This window comes from Epinephelus lanceolatus, chromosome 4 (genome assembly GCF_041903045.1).
Source record: "Epinephelus lanceolatus isolate andai-2023 chromosome 4, ASM4190304v1, whole genome shotgun sequence".
Lineage (NCBI taxonomy): Eukaryota > Metazoa > Chordata > Actinopteri > Perciformes > Serranidae > Epinephelus > Epinephelus lanceolatus.
This window is the reverse complement of record NC_135737.1, coordinates 1,508,042-1,532,449: the sequence shown is the minus strand read 5'-3', so window position 1 is coordinate 1,532,449 and position 24,408 is coordinate 1,508,042. Positions and strand designations below refer to the sequence as shown.

At 41.0% G+C, this 24,408-nt stretch overlaps 1 protein-coding gene across 5 annotated transcripts in view; it reads right to left on the bottom strand.

Moving 5' to 3' along the window:
* The window catches only part of nf1a (neurofibromin 1a), a 286,700-nt gene that overhangs the window by 225,632 nt on the left and 36,660 nt on the right, over positions 1-24,408 (bottom strand). For all 5 annotated transcript variants that reach the window (XM_033632269.2, XM_033632273.2, XM_033632270.2 and 2 more), the window contains 4 exons: positions 11,232-11,422; positions 10,542-10,648; positions 6,032-6,099; positions 2,410-2,485 (listed from right to left, as the gene is read on the bottom strand). In XM_033632269.2, the coding sequence (XP_033488160.1) occupies positions 2,410-2,485; positions 6,032-6,099; positions 10,542-10,648; positions 11,232-11,422 (442 nt within the window). The remainder of the gene's footprint in view (positions 1-2,409; positions 2,486-6,031; positions 6,100-10,541; positions 10,649-11,231; positions 11,423-24,408) is intronic.

The window sequence follows — 24,408 nt, the reverse complement described above, 5'->3', positions numbered from 1 at the left end:
TAGGACTACGATAGTAAGTTAGTAGTTTACAGTGTGTACAGTAATAAGACATGTTGTGTTGTGACATATCCGCTCAGACCAGTCCAGTCATGAACTACAGCATGGCCCATCAGTAAAGGTGAAAGCTTTGTGGGGATTGGAATCACTGTCACCTCTTAATCATCAGCTGGGAAAAAAGGCACTTCTGGTCATGTAAATGTGATGGGAGCCATTAAACCCACTGGTGTAAACAATAAACTAACTTAACTAACTAACTTACACATGTGACTCTGGTTCTGAAATTCCTGGATTCCTATATGAACTCAAACAGCCTATATTTGGGACAGGCATCTACACGGGACAGGCCTTAATTGTTTTCATCCAAAACTCTCGCTCAGCAAACTTGCGAAATACTATTTATGTGCTTATTCAAATCAATATAAATATAACTTGTATTACTAGAAGTACTTCCCCGCGGTTGTATGCCTCTGCATGCCAGAGTTTCAAGTTTCAAGTTTTCATTTATGTCTGTGAAAACATGGATGCTTCACACACATCTTCCCCCCGGCAGCACAGAAGATCTATACAATATGTACAGTTTCAAGGTGGACACCCAAGATTAGAGTCACCAATTCAGTATCTGACCAAATGTCTCCCCTTCTGTTCCCAAATTATGACATTGCGTAATGGCCAGAAAAGTGTTTTTGAAGAACATAATGATGTCACAATGAAGATGACCTTTGACCTTTTGGATATAAAATGTCATCACTTCATCATTTTATCCTGTTAGCCATTTGTGTGAAGTTTTGTCATAACCAGCACAAGAATTCTTGAGCTATGGCCAAAAAAATGTTTTGTGAGGTCACAAAACAGGCTGCTCACCTGTCTTTTGCTATTGTGTACTTCCGCATGACTCTTGTGTATTGTTGCGCCTGCTGCTATCGGTGCTACTATACTTGTGCTACTATGTTGTTCGTGATATGTACTGTCTGTGCTGCTATACATCTGCACCTTATTTGTCATTGTGTTGTGCGTCCAATATGGCTGTAGTGCGTTGATGGACTGGATTCTGTTTTGTGTTATGTTATTGTTACTTTTAATATATTCATCTTTCAGGTTTGTGGTTCTCTATAACATCTTCTATATCATCATGACCTCTTACTCTCCTACTACTCATCATCTATAACAACTCTACTGTAATGCAGCCTTTAAATCTAAGAAAAGACAACACTTACACTATTACCATATCCAAAATCAATGACCATATCTAATCTCATATCATGATATTCATATAATATCTATATATTGACCAACCTTAGTCTATTGAACAAAACATCAACTACAAATCATTCATTTGATTTACCTCTGAGCTACATCTAGGCCAACCTCATGCACTGAGGGAGAGAGAGTGAGAGAGAGCTGTCCTGCTTCACAGCGCTGACGGCAACCAGACCCAGCATCTTATTGAGATCCATGTATATTTGTCAAAATGGGTCACCACAGCCGGTTGGTAAAAGGGACTCTGCGTTTAATTAAGGCTCAGCTTTTCACTGAAGTTTTACAGTATCTAGACAACATGGCTAACAGGTGTCTGTTGAGACAGTCTAATCTGACAGAGCCGTCAGGAAAGTAGGAGTGACAGTAGCCGCAGAACGTTTGTGTCTGTCTGGGATACCTGCTCTGAATTTGTGAAGTAACACGTCCAATCTAAAATGGTCTCTTAACTTGCTCGTTAAACTCTAAAAAAACAAACTTAATATATTAAACTGATTTGAGGTTTCAAATGCAAATGAGTCTGTTCTGTACGACATCTATTGCACATCTGTCCATCCTGGAAGAGGGATCGCTCCTCAGTTGCTCTTCCTGAGGTTTCTAATGTTTTTTTTCCCCGTTAAAGGGTTTATTTGGGGGGAGTTTTTCCTTATCCGCTGCGAGGGTCCTAAGGACAGAGGGATGTCGTATGCTGTAAAGCCCTGTGAGGCAAATTGTGATTTGTGATATTGGGCTTTATAAATAAAACTGATTGATTGATTGATTGATTGATACTGTGGACAGGGGCATTTTATCAGTACTGGATTTCAGGGTTTTTGCATCAATATGACCATGTACCTTTATTTATTTGATATTTGCTGGATTACTGGCTGGATTATGAACATATCTTATCATAGAGACTTCCCTACAAACACTGTTTCCACACATCTATGTGTTTTTAGTCTAAAATTAAAGGCATGGAGGAAAAACGTGATTGTGCCTGAAACATAAATAAGTTTAATAATTGATGACAAGTTGGGTTTGGTTGCTTTTTACCATTTGTATCTTTAGAATTTTTAGAATAGTTGGAAAAACAAATCAAGTCAAATCAAAACATGGGCATAATGTGAGATGAGTTAAGTTTCAGTTCAAGTTAGACTGAGTGGTGGCTATTCATACCTGCCATATCTGCCTGTGGTCGCTGGTAAAGCATGGTGAACTCATCTGGGTAATTCTCTACCCAGTTCCAAAACGCCTGTAGACAGAGGACAGCGTAAGTGGAACAAGGACGTGTATAAAGCTCAACTATTAATCATTTCTATCAGAGATTAGGAGTGCCCTGCCAGCACACAACTGCAGCAACTGATTTAAGATGAAAATGTCAGATCAAAGAGTGCCAATTGCTGATGTACTGATCTCATAAGATGGTAATGAAGTGGTAACACAATGTTCTCTTGCGTGCACAGAGCCTCTGTGACTGCACCATGCCAAGAGTGTCTGAAGTGTGGCAAACACACATTTAGTAGATTTGTGGGCTACCTTGACACACCTGTGGTGCACTTGGGCATGGGGTGGGATCAGAAAGAATGCATTATTAGAGGTGGATGCATTAGAGGCTGTGACAATCATGGCTTATGACATTCACTACTTTGATCACAGAGCTCTCCCTGCCATGACGCACTGACAGTTTGGGAATCCTATGGAGAGTTTTCCTCAGAGGAAACTTATTGTGGTCTGGGAATATACATATATATATATATACAGTACAGGCCAAAAGTTTGGACACACCTTCTCATTCAATGCATTTTCTTTATTTTCATGACTATTTACATTGTAGATTCTCACTGAAGGCATCAAAACTATGAATGAACACACGTGGAGTTATGTACTTAACAAAAAAAGGTGAAATAACTGAAAACATGTTTTATATTCTAGTTTCTTCAAAATAGCCACCCTTTGCTCTGATTACTGCTTTGCACACTCTTGGCATTCTCTCCATGAGCTTCAAGAGGTAGTCACCTGAAATGGTTTCCACTTCACAGGTGTGCCTTATCAGGGTTCATTAGTGGAATTTCTTGCTTTATCAATGGGGTTGGGACCATCAGTTGTGTTGTGCAGAAGTCAGGTTAATACACAGCCGACAGCCCTATTGGACAACTGTTAAAATTCATATTATGGCAAGAACCAATCAGCTAACTAAAGAAAAACCAGTGGCCATCATTACTTTAAGAAATGAAGGTCAGTCAGTCCGGAAAATTGCAAAAACTTTAAATGTGTCCCCAAGTGGAGTCGCAAAAACCATCAAGCGCTACAATGAAACTGGCACACATGAGGACCGACCCGGGAAAGGAAGACCAAGAGTCACCTCTGCTTCTGAGGATAAGTTCATCCGAGTCACCAGCCTCAGAAATCGCAAGTTAACAGCAGCTCAGATCAGAGACCAGATGAATGCCACACAGAGTTCTAGCAGCAGACCCATCTCTAGAACAACTGTTAAGAGGAGACTGTGCGAATCAGGCCTTCATGGTCAAATAGCTGCTAGGAAACCACTGCTAAGGAGAGGCAACAAGCAGAAGAGATTTGTTTGGGCCAAGAAACACAAGGAATGGACATTAGACCAGTGGAAATCTGTGCTTTGGTCTGATGAGTCCAAATTTGAGATCTTTGGTTCCAACCGCCGTGTCTTTGTGAGACGCAGAAAAGGTGAACGGATGGATTCCACATGCCTGGTTCCCACTGTGAAGCATGGAGGAGGAGGTGTGATGGTGTGGGGGTGTTTTGCTGGTGACACTGTTGGGGATTTATTCAAAATTGAAGGCACACTGAACCAGCATGGCTACCACAGCATCCTGCATCGACATGCCATCCCATCCGGTTTGCGTTTAGTTGGACGATCATTTATTTTTCAACAGGACAATGACCCCAAACACACCTCCAGGCTGTGTAAGGGCTATTTGACCAAGAAGGAGAGTGATGGAGTGCTGCGGCAGATGACCTGGCCTCCACAGTCACCGGACCTGAACCCAATCGAGATGGTTTGGGGTGAGCTGGACCGCAGAGTGAAGGCAAAGGGGCCAACAAGTGCTAAACACCTCTGGGAACTCCTTCAAGACTGTTGGAAAGCCATTTCAGGTGACTACCTCTTGAAGCTCATGGAGAGAATGCCAAGAGTGTGCAAAGCAGTAATCAGAGCAAAGGGTGGCTATTTTGAAGAAACTAGAATATAAAACATGTTTTCAGTTATTTCACCTTTTTTTGTTAAGTACATAACTCCACATGTGTTCATTCATAGTTTTGATGCCTTCAGTGAGAATCTACAATGTAAATAGTCATGAAAATAAAGAAAACGCATTGAATGAGAAGGTGTGTCCAAACTTTTGGCCTGTACTGTATATATATACATATACATATACATATATATATATATATATATATATATATATATATATATATACACATACATACATATATATATATACATATATATATATATATATATATATATTCCCAGACCATAGTAAGTTTCCTTTCATAGATCAATGCAGAGGGATTTACTGACTTTCCTGGTTTAACCACATTAAACATTATTTTCTGTGCAGATTCTGGTTGGAGAGTGTTTCACGGAAGTAATACAATACACTATTTTTCATTGCTGCTGCAGGCCTAAACTGTAGCTATTAGTGCAGCCCCACTAATTACAGATGGATCCTAAGTCATTTTGTGTGTGAAACCTGGCCTGAGATCACTCAGTACATGTGTGTACATCAAACATGTTTTGATTCATTACTCTACACATCAACAGGTGTCATGAACAGTTCACACAGCTCCACAAAACTCTCCACATTATTCCCAAGCTGTCAGTGTGTCATGACGGGGAGAGCTCTGTGATTAAAGGAGGTGAAAGTAGTGAATTTGATCAGCCATGACTGTCACAACCTCTAACGCATCCACCTATAATAATGCATTCTTTCAGATCCCACCCCATGCCCAAGTGCACCACAGGTGCACCACAAGTCTACCAAAAATCTACCAAATGTGTGTTTAGCACACTCCTGACACTTGCAGGGCACACCTGACTGTGATCTGGCCAACATTGATGGTGCTTCTCAAAGTCAAGAAAGTATACTTAGACGGCTGCATTTCAAGGAGGCTACGTCATCAAATCCCGCCTCCAGATCCTTCAAATTATTCAGAGGACCGAGTTCCTCCTTCAGAGAATATTCAAGGATGCACGTGTGTATCCTCAGCAAGCATGAATTACCCACAATTCCTTGCACATGAATCACTGGAATTGTAGGTGGGGCCTCTTCAATGGCACATCTGAGCACTCACTGGCCAGTTCCAATGTGTGTTCACCGAATGCTAGGAAGAAGTCTTGCCTAGCCTCTGTAGTCCCCAACTTGGATGGACCCATCCTACAAAGGAAGTATCCTCAACTTTGAGAAGCACTGCATATTACCACTTCATTACAAATAGCATCTGATGCGATCAATAATATCAATACTCCTTGTTTTTTCAAGGTAACAAAATAACTTGTGATCTTTAGATAACGACATTAAAAATAATAATAATTGGAAGCTCGGCTGCCCTCTGTTGTGTAGGAGTGGGCCAACTGACTCACTTGACATTTCTCTGCTAACAAGTGTTAACAACTGCTCAATTATTTGTTGGCATTATAGGTATTCACTGACAAAGGGCATATCAATAAGTGAACATATTGTTTCTGTGCTCTCCTAAGTTTTCTAAGGGCTATTCAAATGTGAGGTAATAGTTTGGGACAGAAACAAGATGGTAGAAGTACCTTCTCTAAACTGTTGATGACTGCTAGCTGGGCAGGCTTCTTGAGAGCTCTAAACTTCAACACAGTTTCTGGAAGAAAACATACAACATAATTAACAAACATCATAAACAGTGGTTCAACCTCTACAGGGCACCATACTAACTTTCACACAGGTAGCACTGGCGCTACCAACTTTTTCAGTTGATCACAACAGCACATCATCTGGTCACCCCCTTTTTCTGATATGATCTTTTACATCTTTATTTTTTTTACATTTTGGGGTTTTTAGCATGCCAAAAATAAAGCCAAATATGAATTAGTTTGAAAATCACTGATTTGCATTTGTGACGGCCTCTCTGTTCCAAAACATAGTTCATGTGCACTTGTTTCATTTCTGCTCCGTGTGAGAGTCTTCACTGCATTTGCTGTCATTTACAGACTCCTCTTTAAAGAATAAAGATATTTCATACACCAGATGTTTGTAACACCAACCTGCTATCATTCTGCCGTCACTGTTAGTAAAGACCTTTTTGGTTGTAGCCTGAATCCCTGTCCCATCTCAATTCATGTTTTCCCAGGCATTGTTACAATCCATGAGAACAAAGTGGCCTACACCTCATACCAGCTCAGAAAAATACAACAGTTACATCTAAATGTGAAACAACTTGTAATATATAACTTCCTTGACACTCCTCCACTCCATGAGGACGCCGGTGTCTGTGGCCAACATTCCTGTCAGTCAGAGGCTATATTCTCTGTAGCCTGTAATAGTGCTTTGATATGAAATAGAAAACCTAAGAAATCCATTGGTAGCAATAATGTCATGCTAGCTTGTCTAGAATGGGGCTAAATAACATTCCAATCATAGAGATAAAATCAGAAAAGAACATACATTGCCATTCAAATCGACATGGCAGGATGGTCAGAGCGGTGGCTATTTTTATGTGTACTGTTGCCATTGCAACCGTTGTAGCAGGCTAACTGCCATATAAACTTCCCCAAAAACAAACCAACTTGTGGCAAGTCTTGAACTAGCAGAGGTGAGGTTTTGCAGTGATGACCAAATGAGCAGTGAAGTAGTAACATCACATTTTCAAATTAGCAATTCCTTACCGTTACTATGTCAACATAACTTTTATTTCCCAATTTCTTTTGTTGGTATGAATTTCATGTTTGTTGAAACATGATGTAACATTACTGTGGCTGCCCCTGAAAAATGAGTGAGATTTGATAATCAGTGGACAGCTGCTCACCAGACAGCTGAGAGGCATAAGCTGCATTTTTACCTCTTTTTAACTCTTTCGGTATAGTACCCTTAGAACCATATGTAACCTCTATGGCCATATATCTAAACTGTAGATCTGTTTTGTGTTTTCAGCATAGACAGTACTGTTATTATGTAGAACAAGTTGATACCAGATGATAATAGCTGCGTCACTGCTTTATCCAGCTCTCGCTGTTTTAGCTCTTCACCGACAATGCAGAGGAACGTCTGCACAGCAGGGATAGACAGCATTTAGAGCTACAATATTTTTTACATCTAACTTTTCAATGAAATTATTATTATTATTTTGACCAAACCAAAGTGGGTGATGATTGGAACAGTGGTCTAAATTACTATATGACTAACAAAACTAACTGAGACAATTTTGGTGAGTTTTATTTTGTTTCTGTCAAGTTTGAATGAAGCGTGTTTCACAATGGGTTAACAAGGCATTTGAGCTAACGTTAGTGTTAGTGGGGTGAAAGAGAGAAACTTGGGTTGGTGTACGGTTGTATTTTTCAGTTTAATAAGGAAAACAGATGTGAGAATAGGCCAAAATAGAGCTCTCAAATAGGGATGCTGCGATCCAACTTATTCACTTTCGATCTGATACCGATACCACAGCCTTAGTACCGATACGATACCGATGCGATACCAGCACATATTTCTATCTTTCTGTTCTGACCAATAGGTTCACTTTTTTTGTACTTATTTTGTAATGTGGAATAATAGAAAAGGCTTGATCAAGTGCTATTACTCAAAATGAGAATAACATATTTCCCGAGATGAATAGTCCACAACAGTAGGTTATTATGACAAAACTTGAGCCATTTATTAGATATTTAAATTTTTAACATAAAATAGGCAGTAGCAAATTTAAAAGAAGGCTTTGTTTGACATCTGTTACATAAATAAAAAAGTCATAACTTCCAAAGTCAGTTATCTCTACTGCCAGTGGCAGCCTGGTGCTGCTGCTGTGTGTGAAACATAGAACTGCAGGGACCAAAGTTCACCAAACACAGACCCACTCTCCCCTCTTCTTCATGTGTTACAAAGAAGTGCTGGATGGAGAAGCTAGAGCGGATTTGTGGAATGGAGTGCTAGTATCACAGTGCTAGTATCGCACTTTTCCCCTGCAGTGTGATCTGATCCGATTCACGTTTTTTGGCTGGATCGCAGCATATTTTCCCTACTCTCAAACTAGTGCATGTGACTTGTCACCATAACAACTAACAACAATCACCATACTCTTTTTAACAAGTCAAATGACCACAGCAAACAGTTCAGTGTCTTGTCGACTCATTTTATTTCTATGGTTTCAAATTCAGGTTAAGTTTTAGCAAGGGGAAAAACTAGCAACACACACACCCACTTAATGCTAGTCCAAGGCAGTTTTGAGCAAAAACCATGCAGTTTTTCACATGCAGTACAAATGTGTTATTTTTGCTAACTGTATTTGAATATTTCTGCATACTGGGGTCCCTAAACAGTCTTGGAATTGTATAGATTTGGTCGGACTGAAGAGCTGAGACTTTTGTGGATTTAATGAGCTCAGTTTTATTCACATGTGACAATGTTAGTCGCCATAACAGCCATTTTATTGCGGTGAGACCATTTTTTGAAATGGACATCACTGTATAAATGACTTATAGTGACCTATAGGATAACCACAGCCTCATGAAACTTCACAAGCACAAACCAGAGACCTCAGGCATTTAGAGGATTTGGCATGGATTTTCCTATCATGTCCCTAAAGGTCTTGGTGTGATCATGCATTTTTTTGGAGGGATTTTTGACCATTCTATCAGTTTTTGAGTGGTTGGAAAATGTTTGAAGTTAGCACCAAAACTTTTTAACAAATTGTATCAACCCAAAAAACAGCTGCAACAATTTAACATAATTGAGCAAAGGAATGGCAATCAAATACTTCCATCGTGATAATCTAACACCCTACACAATCTAAACTCTAAAAATTAGAATAGGTTTGATCGTAAACACGTGTGTATGATCATGAATGCCAATCCATCGTAAAGTGACAGCGCGCGCCCGGTAATCAGTAATTAGCATAAATCCCCGCCCATGAATAGCCAATGACCACCATATAAGGAGGTGTAGGTGCATCCAGTCAACCTGTCAGTCATGGCGCAAACAAAGAAAGAGAAAGAAAGAAAAAAAAATTTTCCAAAGCGGAGATCGAAATAATTTTGGGTGAAGTGGACTTAAGAAAAAACATTTTATTATTTTCTTCAGTCAGTAGTGGTGTGACAGGGACAGGCAAAGCGAAGGCCTGGAGGGAGGTAACAGATGCTGTTAATGTTGTCTCCGTGGTACAAAGAACCATGTCAGAGGTGAAGCGTAAATGGTTTGATATGAAACTGGAGGCAAAGAAACGCATAAGCACACACACAAAAAAACACACCGGTCACCAAACAAATAAAAGATTCATTTGTGGGGTTTTGAATGAAGTGGGAACGGGAAACCAGAGATGTTTTGTGCGTAATGGATAAACTCTAAATCAGTGATGGCTGTCGGAATGTAGAGCTATTTAACATTAATTTTAACAAATGATACGGATAACATATAGCCAAGCAGTTTTGTATGCATCGTCTTCAAATTATTTGAATCTTAATAGCCTAAAGCTCTGTTTTATATAGCGTAAATTAAACATTTTTCAAATCAGATTTATTCATTCAAATGATCAAAAAGCCAAAAAAAAAAAAAAAAAAAAAAAAAAAACGTGTTGTCTCAAATAATTCTTTCAGCTGGCGCATGCCCCTTCGTGGCTCCACCACCTGCTGCTCCTGCTGCCCCTGCTGAACCCAGGCACCGAAGCCAAAGAGGCTGTGATCCGGCTGTCCTTACGGATATTTTTATTATCATCATTCAACATGTAGAGAGAACGTGTAATCTATTGAGTCGATTTACATAGATAATTCACAATCCTGAACCATTAAACCTGCTAATAGCCAACTAATTTAACTAAATGTGTTATATTTTTAATATTTTTGTCATGTTTAGATTACGTGTTTCAAAGGCATCTGTGTATTGTGTACATAACAGAGCGCAATATGAGTTAAAATTGTAATTTCCAATAGTGACAAGCAATATTTATGTGCTTTACTAAATTTACACAAGCACTACGAGTGGTCAGGAGCAGGAGTAGATTTTGTTAGTAGCTACGAAAAGATCGGAGGGAGGGGTCGAGTGGAAGAGGTTAATAAGTTCTGACAAAGATAATGTAAAGCTGTATGACCATTCGAGGCTAACCTTGTAGCAGCCTCTTCAGCTTGGAGCAGTCCACATTGATATACTGCATCAGCTCTATGTCATGAACATCCACATTGTCCTCGGAGCACACCGTCAGCTCCTGTAGCCTGAGGAGACACACCAAAGCACAAATATTTACAACGGAGAAATTGACATATTCCCTCAAAATACAACAAGATAATTTAACCAATATATGGTCATGGTGGTTTTACTTCATTAAACCTCAAAGACAAGACATTACATGAGACGCCTGTCGTCTGATTTGAATACTACCATTACATCCCCTGTTCTGTAATGTTTGGCACCAGCAATTAATGCCTGTGAAATATGGCCACTGGGAAAGGAACTCAGTACATTTCCATTTGGAAATTTTCTTAGTTTTTTTTTGTTTGCAAATAAAATAACTACTTGCAAGTTCAAGTGTAATTTTTTTTTTGCATTTACACTGTTATTTCTTTAAATTAATACATTTTTCTGGACCTAATTCATCAAAGTGGGACTTAAAGACAGTAAATCTTCAGCAGCATTTATATATTTTACAACAAATATACATAATCATATTAGAGGTAAACACCACTGGTCAAGCAGATATCATCACAGATTTCAGAGAAATGTTAACTTGTAGCCATTCTTAAGAAGAGCACATGCTGCTCCAGCCTGTCCTAGTGACACACTGGGTAAGTGAGCTACCTGGTGGAGATGCGGCTGAAGACAGCGTTGAAGTTGTTGCAGCTCAGAGAGAAGAGGACGGCTGAAGCAGAGGCCCGAAGTTCAGCGGCATGCTGGTGGCCCTCACGGTACGTATGGATGAAATGGCAGATCTCCGGCAGCAGCTGTTTGACCAGCATGGTCTCATCCAGACGTAAGCAGTCCTTGGATTGCTGAAGGGAGGACATAGAGGATATAGACATCCAGGACAAAGATCACTGATGTAAGCCTATATGTTGAAACAGAGGTGGCTATGAGTCACCACCCACAGCAATAGGTTCATTTTTGTTACTGAATTGCCCACTGAAGCAATGTGACACACGGTATGTCAGTTTATAAAACGGATGGCTCAAATCAAGCAATGTGGTATGATATTAGCTGTGATACAATAAGCACTACTATACTGCTGTTCACTGAAGGTATGACTACAGAACTGGATGGACTTTGGAGTTATCAATGGTTAGAGTGAAGCTGTGCAACCTCAGTTTTATCACTGTTAAGTTTGAGGAAGTTGTATGCCAAAACTTAATATCCAGTAAGCAGTAAGAAAGGGATTTAGGAGGATGTTATGTGAAATGGTATCGAAAGCTGCACTTCGATCAAGAAGGACGAGAATAGTTAAAAGCCCAGAGTCTGCTGCCATTAGATTTTGAACAGGGGTGACGTTACTGATTAAGTATTGGCTTGAAAGTCTGGTGCGTTTATGGCGCGTATAGTTTATCCACATGGCGGGGGAGAGATAGACAGCAGTGCAGAACCAGCGACAACCACACTCACCACCCCCACTGCAAAAAGCAACAAAACTGCCTAATCCGTGCAAAAACTGTACAGCTGATGAAAATAAATACTGAATGAAATACCGTTCATTCAGGTAACTCAGGCAAAGGCTGTACAGAATCAACAGTCACTGGAGAACAGGCTACTCATTTTGAGGGACAGAGACATTCCCTTGAGACAGCAACAAGGCCAAAAAGATTAAAGAGAGGGTGTGTTATTTTAGACCTATTTACTTGTTTTGTAGAAAATAAATTAACATAAAGAAACACCCTTATTGCAGGGATTTTCCTTCTTAATGCATTGAAGAGCTTTTCAGTTGTCAGGCATATACATGTAATTGATTGTGATAACTTAAAAGTACTTGAAGTGTGCACTGTCAGGGCTCACACACATTTTTACCAATAAATTTCCATGACTTTTCCATGACTGAGGCAAATTTTCATGGCCATACACTCGACACAGGAATACTACTCTCATTGATATTCCTTATCGATTCTGTTCTCCTTATCGATTCTCTTGGGGCTTTTTGCCTTTAATGGACAGGACAGATTGAAATGGGGTGAGAGAGAGAGTGGGGGTTGGCATACAGCAAAGGGTTGCAAGCCGGAGTCACCGCTGCAGCAAGGCATCGCCTCTGTACACAGGGCACCGGCACTATCCACTATGCTACCGACGCCCCTCATAAATACTTTTTATGTTTTTTGTTTTCATTACTATGTAATAGCTTATTAAAAATATATTATTCTTTAATCATTGAATACTGAATTCAGATCAGGATCAAAACTGAATATTTTAAATATAACTAAATGTTTTTTCTAGAGCAGCAGCAGAAATGTTTACAACAGCAAAGTCATTATATAAACCTAATAATACTTCACTGGAAACAAATCTAAAATGAAAAATAAATCGCATTCCTGTCATCACAACACTGAGTGAAGTTTAGAAAGAATGAAGCACACACTGACAACAGCGAGTATCAGTTATTCCTCCTGTCCTCTGTGCTCCCTCTGCTGCTGGTGTGACTGATCATCTGCAAGTAGGCTACTGCTGATAAATTTTAAGGCAAGTGGCAAATAGACTTGCACCGATTACAATTTTTTGGGCCGATACCGATTTCCCATTTGCAGAGTGTCTGAATAGCCGATTCCGATTTCATTTTTTTTCAAACCACTTTACAGCACACAAGATATTGCAATATTTTCTATCTTTGCTTTATTAGAACATTTTAACCAAGATGCAACCAGCTTTTTCAAAAAAAAAGTGACACAGGTTAAGAAACATTTCCCTTTTTGCTCAAATATAACTTCAGGTACAGTATTAAAATAAATAAGGAAAAAAGGCAAACATAAATAAAAATATAGATAAATAATATAATATTTCTTGGTGTATAGCATTTGTGGGTAATTTCTGTGGAAAATTCACACAGGTCTACAGGACGTGCCCGCTAGTAAGCGTGCGGACACACGCATCTTCGGCACGCAGACACACGCCTTGTCAGTTTCAAGCGGCACAGTGCAGCAGTCAGAGCTCCGCAGTTAAAGGCGCTGTATCTAAGAATGTGGCCAAAACGCTTATTGCACTCAAATTCAAAATACTGCCGCAAGTCGTGTCCATCCCCCCTCCCCTACAGATTCGAGGTTGCTGGACAGCGGCACGCTGGAGACTGATATGTTTGCCCACGGGCGGCTGCCATGGCAGGGCTGCGTCGTCGCGTCTTTGATCTTCTGTTTTCCATCCGACCGTACAGCGGAGGAGGAGCCGGCTGCTAATGCTATGTACCAGGACACTGCTAATGCTGCTTGCCGTGCTGCTAACGTTTGTTTCTCAAAAAAATCAGTCGGGTCAATGACCCACCTGCACATGGGCTACAATGTATGATCGAAAATGAATAACAGTTGAAAGTATTCGAAATGTGCATCCCCGTCTAGCTATGATGCTAGTCAGCCAACTTTGGCTACAGCTTACCTGTCGAGGAGAAGAGTAGCCACTTCAACATCCGATTTCAAATTCTTCTCCACTTTCAACCGTCTCCACCGTTCAAAAGCATCTCCTATATAGACCCTCACTTTGCCTCGAGTTTTGTCTTGGCGTTTTTGGGAATAATAACGAGGTCGTTTGGGTTTAGTTGCACCGTCAGCCATTGTAGCTCAGTCATAGCTGTAACTGATGCTGAGACTCTACTGACTGTGTGACTGGTAGACGGTGGTGGGTGGCGCAACAGGCCAAAACACAAATTCAAAACATAAACATGATTTGCGGACCGTAATTTTTTTTTTTTTAATGCGAATATTCTGGCTATACTATTGTTGTTGGTGAGATCAGTATGTAATATTAACATTATTCCTGAGTCTCTGTGACATATTAGGATGATTTTACGACTATTTGCTTTAGATTTCTTACATATAGCTCCTTTAAGTTTAACACGGACAATTAGCAACTTTCTCCTTCTCTTTTTTTGATGTGTGTGCGTGAATGATTAAGGTGAGAAGCCGCCCATGTTTCACTTCCTCACATCGCACAAGCCGTGAGTTGCACATGTGCGTGTGTGTGTGTGCTGCTGATGTTACACAATGTCAATCATGCGGCACAGCGGTAATTTGACTGGCGTTTTAAATCAGCATATTTTAGACTGACCAGCCGGTCATGGCCGATCACGTGAAAACCGGCCCGATTCCAAGCACTGCCTATTAATCGGTGCAAGTCTAGTGGCAAACTAAGCTTAACAGCTTTACTACATACAGATGGCCTTCATTTTAGCTTGTTTATACCAATTTGCTGTTAGCTGAGCAGGCGCAATATGTTTGTGTAAAACAGTGAATAAGAGACTGTGGAAAGAGCAGATTAAAATATTACTTTCTACATGATTATGCTTTTTGAACAGGGGTGACGTTACTGATTAAGTATTGGCTTTTACTCACTAAGGTTCTACTGCACTTACTTACAGTAGCAAGCATTGTTTGTTGTCTCCACAGCGGCGTCTCTGCTGTCAATCAGTGTCGCGTGTAGTGATGTCATGAGAACCAATACTCGCGAAACCTTTTCGATTAAATCAGTTTACTCGACTAACGATTTTGTTTTCAGTGCAATGTTAGCCCTTAAATCAATAGTTCAATAGGCTATCAATAATTAATAACAAAAAAAGCCTTTCTTGCACATCTGCAAAGGCACAGCACTCTGACATGAATTATGAAACATCAACATGAAATAAGAAACCTATCAGAGAAAACAACACAATAAATTGTGAATATTCTACTACTATTATTATTATTATTATTATCATTAATGTTATTGTGTCACAATAAAATCAATTATAATAATACAATAATAAGAATATTTACAATTTAAATTAGAAGTGTATGCAGTAGCCTCCTTTAACATAACTACCCCATAACTTACACAGGTCTTCAATAAGTTCAAAAACACAGCAAACAGTCGTTCGAAGTTCAATTTTAGAAGTGCCAAAAGTTCAGGTGCACTGAACTGTTAACTGAAATATCAACACGAAATATAAAACCTCCAGTTATCAATAAAAACAATACAACACATGTCATTGATCTCACATCTCATAAGGGCTCATCAATAACACAGCAAGTATTTCTCAACAGTTAGGCTATAAACTAGCAGTTAGGAATCCAGTTTTAAAGTTTAGTTAATTTGATGACCATCTGAGACAGGCAACTCACTGGGACTAATGAGTTGGGTGAAACTGGGATCTCGACTGCAGCAGACATGTCAGGTCTGGTTTGAGAGCTGTGGTTGTGATGCGTAAAATGTCACGTAGATGGGTTAATAAGTTAATCAGGACCTCAAGCAGTTCTTGTTCAAGTTCATAACAGAGAAGGCCTGTTCACACATGTACGTTGTGTGACCTGTTTGGGGAGACATACAGGGAGAGTGTTGCACCTGCTGCCTCCCTGCCTACCCTTTTTGAAGAAAAGATGAAACGTTACCAGAATGAGACACCACTACGAGCTGACCAGGATCCACTCTTGTGGTGAAAAACTACGCACTGAAGTATCCAAACATTGCTCAGATAGCAAGGCAGAAGTTGGTCATACCTGACACTTCAGTGAGGTCAGAACGGGTGTTTGAGTGTCAGGTTCATACTGCGCCAGCAATAAGCATCTTATTTTTTGTGTTTTTTTTGTAAAAAAAAAAAAATAAATAAATAATAATAATAAATTTGAATATTATTCGAACTCTACTAAATTAATTCGAAAATATTCAAACTCAATTTCATGGTGCTTTTGACAGCCCTACTGCTGACTTGTCTCTTGACGTCTGAGGACATCAATTCCCAGTGCCATCTTGTTGCGAGCAAGGCACACATTTTTAAACTCCTGCTTCTTTTCAGGGCAAATGTTATCCACCATCTTCAGCACACAATCTTTCACAAAATCACCTTCAGTAAAAGGCTTTCCATGTTTTGCAATAAGCATCACCACTTCATAATTGGCCCTGGTGGTGTTTTCCTTTGACTCCTTGGCCCGAGTAAAAAGCCGCGGCTGGGAGGCTAGGCTAGCTTCGAGCTGCTCACTTTCTCTTCCCGCTCGCTGCTGGACAACTGCCGGTATGAATTATGCTTAGTCTTGAAATGTCTCTTCACATTGAACTCCTTCGTAACAGCGACGGTCTCTTGGCAGATGAGACAAACACAACTGTTTTGGCTTTCAGTGAAGAAGTATTCGACTTTCCACTGCTCCTTAAAGCGGCGATCCTCGCTGTCAACTTTTCACTTCTTTGCTGTTGCCATGTCTGCTAGGTCTGCTACCAAAGATGCTCTGACCTTGATTATCGTCTGTTTACATAAACATTAGTTCCACCTGCGTAGTTCCTACCTGATGTCCTACTTTGCATGTCTACAAACCACAAACTGTGTGACAGCGCTGCCATTGTGAGATGAACAGGAAAATTGCAAACTGAACTTGTTTGATTAACCAATACCATGTGGCAGGCCACAAATAATATATTTTTTATTTATATTTATTTTAATTTTTTTTAGCAACAAGCCACGGGCCGTTTAAAATCAGTTGAAGGGCCACATTTGACCCGTGGGCCGGACTTTGAACAACCCTGGATTAAATGATGAAAAAAAAAAGAAAAAAACGGCGATACAACAACAACAAAAAAAAACAAACAAAAAAAAAAAACAGAAGAACCAATACCAGCGTAAGAATCGGCGCTATGACTCTTCCGGAACTGATGGGGGCAGTATACACCATAGCATTATAGTCCATGCCAACATTCAGAGCGAGGGGGTGAGGAGGAAGTAGAACTACAAATGGCATAACTACAAGCGAAAGGATGGCCAAAGCAAGTGCTCCAAACCATCTTATCGGAGAAAAAAAAAGGCACCAAAAGTCGTGTCTGGAAATACTTTGCATTCAAGGCAGATGACAATGGCATGGATATTGATCCACATAAGCTATTATGCAAACGATGCCACCGAGGTATTCAGACCAAGGGAGGAAATACTTCCAATTTAGCTAAGCACCTACGAGACTGGCATCTAGATCTGTTCAAAGAATTCAAAGTGAGTTCCATTTCATATTAGCTAACAAAATCCATAGGAATGTCCTCATGTTTTATCAATTATATTGAGATGCATGTCATGTTTGAGTTGGCGTGCACGTCTGTTCAGGGGTGAAAGTAAGCTGGTACGGTCCGGTATTGCATACCACTAAAAGATTCAGGCGGGGCGGTACGCAGTACAGTAAGAGGAGAGAGTGGCTTCCTGCTAAAGCCCATATTCAGAACCAGTCACGGCCGCACTTTAGGCCAGAAAATAGATCTGCTAGCAATATATGCAGTTTTAAACACCACTTTGTCTGTTCGTCGTTCCGAATTGCTTCTGAAACGTCTGTGCTGTGTTTTGGTCCATGCTGGACGGAGCCTTGTCCGGACATCTCCCTCTCTCCCCCAGCCCCTCCCCTGGGAGAGAGTCCGGTGGTCTCCTATGAGCCCAGCCTTCGAGATGTGCAACACTCCATTAAGTGTCATTCAGTTCATCAAAAAATATCCAAATTAAAATCAGGAGTGTAATAATAATAATAATAATAATAATAATAATAAAATAATTTTGTTCAATTTCAACAACACAGAGAACAGCTTGAACAAGCTGCGTGTGAGCTAATGATCAGGGATTTCACTCTCAGCAGTACGTGGCTGCACATGCGCGTCTACTTCCGAAACACAGCAGCTGGGGTGCGTTTGATTTATTGTACTGGGATGTTGATTTTTCCACAACTGGACCACAGACGTCAAAAAATGCTGTTTGCACTGGGGATAGGACAAACGATAAATGAAACCAACGAAATTCAACACTTTCTCATGGTTGGCTCAAACACTGTCAGCGTAAGTAAATATTTAAATAGCTCATTGAGTTTATTGCGGATGTTGATGAATGTTTTTTACAACGAAAAATAGGTAGAGGAAAAGACAAAAAGAAAAAAATGACATGCATGGTTTTAAGTGTTCATTAAGGTATCATACATGCCAGCACCGTAAACATGAAAACAAATATTTTACTATACACGTTGTGAAGTGTTCCTAATTTCTTTCTACTCCATACAGGTACAGTAAAATATTGAAATACTGAATCTGTTTGTTTCGTTTTTGACTTTGCTTTTTAAAAATGCATGAAGCGAGGAGAGGTGAACAATATGAAGCAATGGTAATAATTTAAAACTACTTTCACCCCTGCCGTCTGTTGCAATAGCTTATGCAAATCACATAAGATGGTAAATTACTATCTTGGCTGGCTTATGTATGCTATGTAAGTAGCTTATGCTGCTGTATGTTTAACGTTAGCCTATAGCTTATGTGGTTATAATGCTGCTTCGGGTAATCAGTTAGAATACCTGTAACATTACAGTCAGCTATATATATATACATATACAGTACAGGCCAAAGGTTTGGACACACCTTCTCATTCAATGCGTTTTCTTTATTTTCATGACTATTTACATTGTAGATTCTCACTGAAGGCATCAAAACTATGAATGAACACATGTGGAGTTATGTACTTAACAAAAAAAGGTGAAATAACTGAAAACATGTTTTATATTCTAGTTTCTTCAAAATAGCCACCCTTTGCTCTGATTACTGCTTTGCACACTCTTGGCATTCTCTCCATGAGCTTCAAGAGGTAGTCACCTGAAATGGTTTCCACTTCACAGGTGTGCCTTATCAGGGTTAATTAGTGGAATTTCTTGCTTTATCAATGGGGTTGGGACCATCAGTTGTGTTGTGCAGAAGTCAGGTTAATACACAGCCGACAGCCCTATTGGACAACTGTTAAAATTCATATTATGGCAAGAACCAATCAGCTAACTAAAGAAAAACCAGTGGCCATCATTACTTTAAGAAATGAAGGTCAGTCAGTCCGGAAAATTGCAAAAACTTTAAATGTGTCCCCAAGTGGAGTCGCAAAAACCATCAAGCGCTACAACGAAACTGGCACACATGAGGACCGACCCAGGAAAGGAAGACCAAGAGTCACCTCTGCTTCTGAGGATAAGTTCATCCGAGTCACCAGCCTCAGAAATCGCAAGTTAACAGCAGCTCAGATCAGAGACCAGATGAATGCCACACAGAGTTCTAGCAGCAGACCCATCTCTAGAACAACTGTTAAGAGGAGACTGCGCCAATCAGGCCTTCATGGTCAAATAGCTGCTAGGAAACCACTGCTAAGGAGAGGCAACAAGCACAAGAGATTTGTTTGGGCCAAGAAACACAAGGAATGGACATTAGACCAGTGGAAATCTGTGCTTTGGTCTGATGAGTCCAAATTTGAGATCTTTGGTTCCAACCGCCGTGTCTTTGTGAGATGCAGAAAAGGTGAACGGATGGATTCCACATGCCTGGTTCCCACTGTGAAGCATGGAGGAGGAGGTGTGATGGTGTGGGGGTGTTTTGCTGGTGACACTGTTGGGGATTTATTCAAAATTGAAGGCACACTGAACCAGCATGGCTACCACAGCATCCTGCAGCGACATGCCATCCCATCCGGTTTGCGTTTAGTTGGACGGTCATTTATTTTTCAACAGGACAATGACCCCAAACACACCTCCAGGCTGTGTAAGGGCTATTTGACCAAGAAGGAGAGTGATGGAGTGCTGCGGCAGATGACCTGGCCTCCACAGTCACCGGACCTGAACCCAATCGAAATGGTTTGGGGTGAGCTGGACCGCAGAGTGAAGGCAAAGGGGCCAACAAGTGCTAAACACCTCTGGGAACTCCTTCAAGACTGTTGGAAAACCATTTCAGGTGACTACCTCTTTAAGCTCATGGAGAGAATGCCAAGAGTGTGCAAAGCAGTAATCAGAGCAAAGGGTGGCTATTTTGAAGAAACTAGAATATAAAACATGTTTTCAGTTATTTCACCTTTTTTTGTTAAGTACATAACTCCACATGTGTTCATTCATAGTTTTGATGCCTTCAGTGAGAATCTACAATGTAAATAGTCATGAAAATAAAGAAAACGCATTGAATGAGAAGGTGTGTCCAAACTTTTGGCCTGTACTGTATATATACACACATACATACATACATACATATATATATATATATATACATAGAGAGAGAGAGAGAGAGAGAAATATATAGATATATATAGAGATAGATATATACTGTTAGGAGTGATAGGGGGATTATAGTTCCTCTTTTCTTCTCCTTGTCTTTCATTTACATTTTGGACTGGTTTCCACTGAGAAATAAAGGCATGGTTGAGCTGTGTTTTTTTTTTGATGTCACGTCATTGAGGTGCGCACGCACCCTCTGGAGTTAATGAGGTGACAAGATTCAGGTGTGTGAGCGCGGCAGAGGAAAATGTTTGCTGCCATGTCATGAGGAGTCGCCCCATTTTGAAAGTGCCGCTGAAGAGGTCGACAGCCATACACACCCAGCCAAGCCACAGATTCTTTGAGAGCAAAACCAGTTTATGTTTGTTTTCAGATCCATTTTAACTACAAAAAAACTGAACTGTTGGGAAGAGCAAGGATGGAGCTTGCCGCTCACCTGGAGCCACAGCCAGAGCTGGCGGTGCCTGGACTGACTGACCAGCCTCTGAATGCGCCTAGCCTGCGGACCTGGTAAGCTGGCCTACCTGTGTTATTTCTCGTGCCTGGCAAACCAGTCCACTGTTCTGTTCTTTCCTCCATTTGTTTCCTTCAATGACACACTCCAGGTTAGGGCTAGCCCATCATCTGAGCTGTTGACATCCCTAGACTTAACTAGTCCGTAACATAATGTGGGGGCTCGTCTGGGATCTATTCGAAGATTAATGTCTTAATGTTCGATAAAGCCTGTTTAGTGGTTCGTGAGTTACATCCAAGCATTCTGTTTGCAAGAAGAAGCACAACAGAGTTGTATTCAGCTCACTAAAAGCCATATGTTGCAAGGTTTAGCTGTAGGTCACAGACATACGGCTACGGGCAGATAAGCTGCACGGTGTAGCTTCTCGCTTAAAACAGATGGTTGTGCTTGTAAGCAATACTTAGCTAAAAGGAAAAATACTATGTAGGTAAATTGTGTGTGTCGAGGTTAAAACGGGGATATATCCTTATAGGATGACGATAGCATGTTGGTTTGGCTGGTTAGCTGATAGCTGTGTTAAGTTGTGGTTGGTGTTTATCTGGTGTGCGGTAAACAGTGTATCGGTTTGTGGTTGGTTTGTGAGTCACAGACACAGAAGCTAGAGCTAGCGAGACTGGCACTTGAGCAGGAGAAGCTTAAAGTGACCAATAATGCCTTACAACGTAAGCACGAAGCTCGTTTTGATATTTCCAGTTGTTTGAGACTCATGCCAAAGTTTAAGAATGATGTTGTGGGTTCTTTTTTTTTGATTCTTTTGAGAAAGAGCTAGAATGGCCTGAGGAGGATGCCTGAAGTGGGCACTGCTCATTCAGAGTGTACTTGAGGGTAGAGCCCAGGAAGCGTATGCAGCGTTAGATGTTTGCGATAGTAGAGACTATGAAGCTGTGAGGAAAGCAGTTCTGGCAGCTTACGAGGTGGTGCCTGAAGCCTACCGAAAGAAGTTTCGGTCTCTGCAACGAAAACCAAGTGAGACATGTCCTGATCTGGCTAGGCAACAGGAGGTTGTGTTTGACAGGTGGCTAGCTAGTACAGACACCCACGCCTTTCAAGAGTTGCGACAACTGATGCTGGTGGAACAGTTTAAAACTAGTTTACCCCGGCATATGGAAATACATGTAAACGAGTTGGGTGTGACTGAGTTAAGAAGAGGAAAAATGGAGATGGGAAAGTAGTGGGGTTGATTAACACGCAGGCTCAGGTTGGTTCCTGTGAAGCAGATAGTTTGAACGCGTCCTCCTGCCCAGTAGCAAAGGGATTTGAAGGTTTTGTATCACAAGGGCCAGTGGCTGGTGCACCAAATGGTGAAATGCTCCCAATATCAATCTTGAGGGACACAGGTGCCAACCAGTCCCTTCTGGCTCGAGGTGTCATAGATTTACCATCTGCCACCTATTTAAATGCCTCTACCCCAGTGAAGGGTGTGGGAGGTGGTTTTATTAGTGTCCCTTTACACAGGGTGTTTCTGGCATCTAATATTGCAAACGGGCTGGTAGTTGTGGCCGTTGTCCCCTCTTTGCCGATTGATGGAGTTGCCTTTGTGCTGGGAAATGACTTGGCTGGTAGGTGTGTTTGTGTGACACCAGTAGTAGGTGAAGAACCTTGTGAGGTCCCTGAGACCATGGTTCTGGAAAGGGAACACCCTGAAGTGTTTACTGCATGTGTGGTGACACGGGCTCAGACACTTGCAGCGGACAAGGGAAATTCCAGCAAGCAGGATGAACTGTCTGTTGACTTGGCTGATACATTTTATGCTAGACTAGCTGAGGTGTCCCCCTGCTCACAGTTTTCTCGGGAAGCCCTTATATCAGAGCAAGAAAAGGATCTGTCTGTTGCTCTGTTAAAGTTACAATGCGTAATCAATGTGGTTGTTTATTAGCAAATATCAACTATTGCTTTCATAAATATACATTTACTAAAGTGTAATGCAATTCACATACAAATGGAAACTTTCTCATAGGCTTAGAATGATTTCTCTATATATACACAGGCAGGCCGCGGTCTGCTGGAGGCTGCCCTCTTGCGTCGCCATATTTGAATACAGTGGCCGAAAGGGATATACGCCCTTCGCCTTTCGCGTTTACCTAGAACTTGCCGTCACTGGAGACGGTTAAGGTGATCAATCCGGGCGCTTCTGCATGAACCTGTTTTGTACTTTTATGATTCTGTCGCACTTTAAATGGAGGACCACACATATGTTTTGCCCCGTAAGAGGGAAACGAAAGTGAATATCAGCGTTGCTTATTCCAGGTGGAAAGAACTGAGGATTTCACAAGGGATGCAGAGGTTGCCTGCTTTCTGCAAGACAGGTAATTCAATCCGATATTTTAAAATCATTTTGGCTTCACGTTTGCAATTATTTTTCCCTCTCATCTAAGTTCGAGTGACGGCTACGTTTACGTGCTAACGTTATCCCAGAGCTACAGCTAAATGGTAAGTCTAGCCTACAGCCTAATCTGTTGATTCCTCTTGCGCTGCTGCGAAGGCTGCCGCCCTCTCCTCCTCCTCTTCCCTCTGGGTAACCGAGACACACCTCTTCGCCTGGCCGTTCCTGCACCGCCTCTACCCCCTCGCTCCCTTCCTCTCCCTGGTCTTCCGCCTCTCCCTGTGTCCTATGGAAGAACACTCTGGAAACGCATATATTATAATCGTACCAACCTATATTTGCTGCACTGTGCCGTGCCTATCACATAAAACGTGTTATTTTAGCATTACTATGCTAATGCTCGTGTTACCAAAACAATTAGAAATAAAACACTCCTAACATATATCTCACAGATAACCTATATCTCACTGGTAAGCTATAACATATCGTAACACGGTTTAGATTCCTAAATAAATATTCACCTCGTCGCTAGATACTCCTGAAAAACTCAAAGAACTCTGCTGTCTGCGCAAGGCTTTTTGTCCTACGAGGCCACCATCACTTAACCGACAGGAGGGGTGAGTGAGTGAGCGTGAGTGAGTGCTGCAATCTAGAATTTGACCGCTGATGCTACTGTTACTCACCATTTTTACACACTGAGGCGTTAAGACAGGCAGCTGCTAGTGCTGAGGACCTGAAAGACGTAACTGAAGGTTTCTTTCTCCAAGACGGTGTCTTGTTGAGAAAGTGGCAGCCTCGGGATCGCCTTGCGGATGAGTCGTGGACTGTTATGACTCAAATTGTGCTTCCTGAAAGTTTCAGGCATTTCTACTGGCCTAAGATGCACAAAGATGTGGTTTCGTACTGCCATAGCTGTCACGCTTGTCAGGTTGTTGGCAAGCCCAACCAGAAAATTCCAGTTGC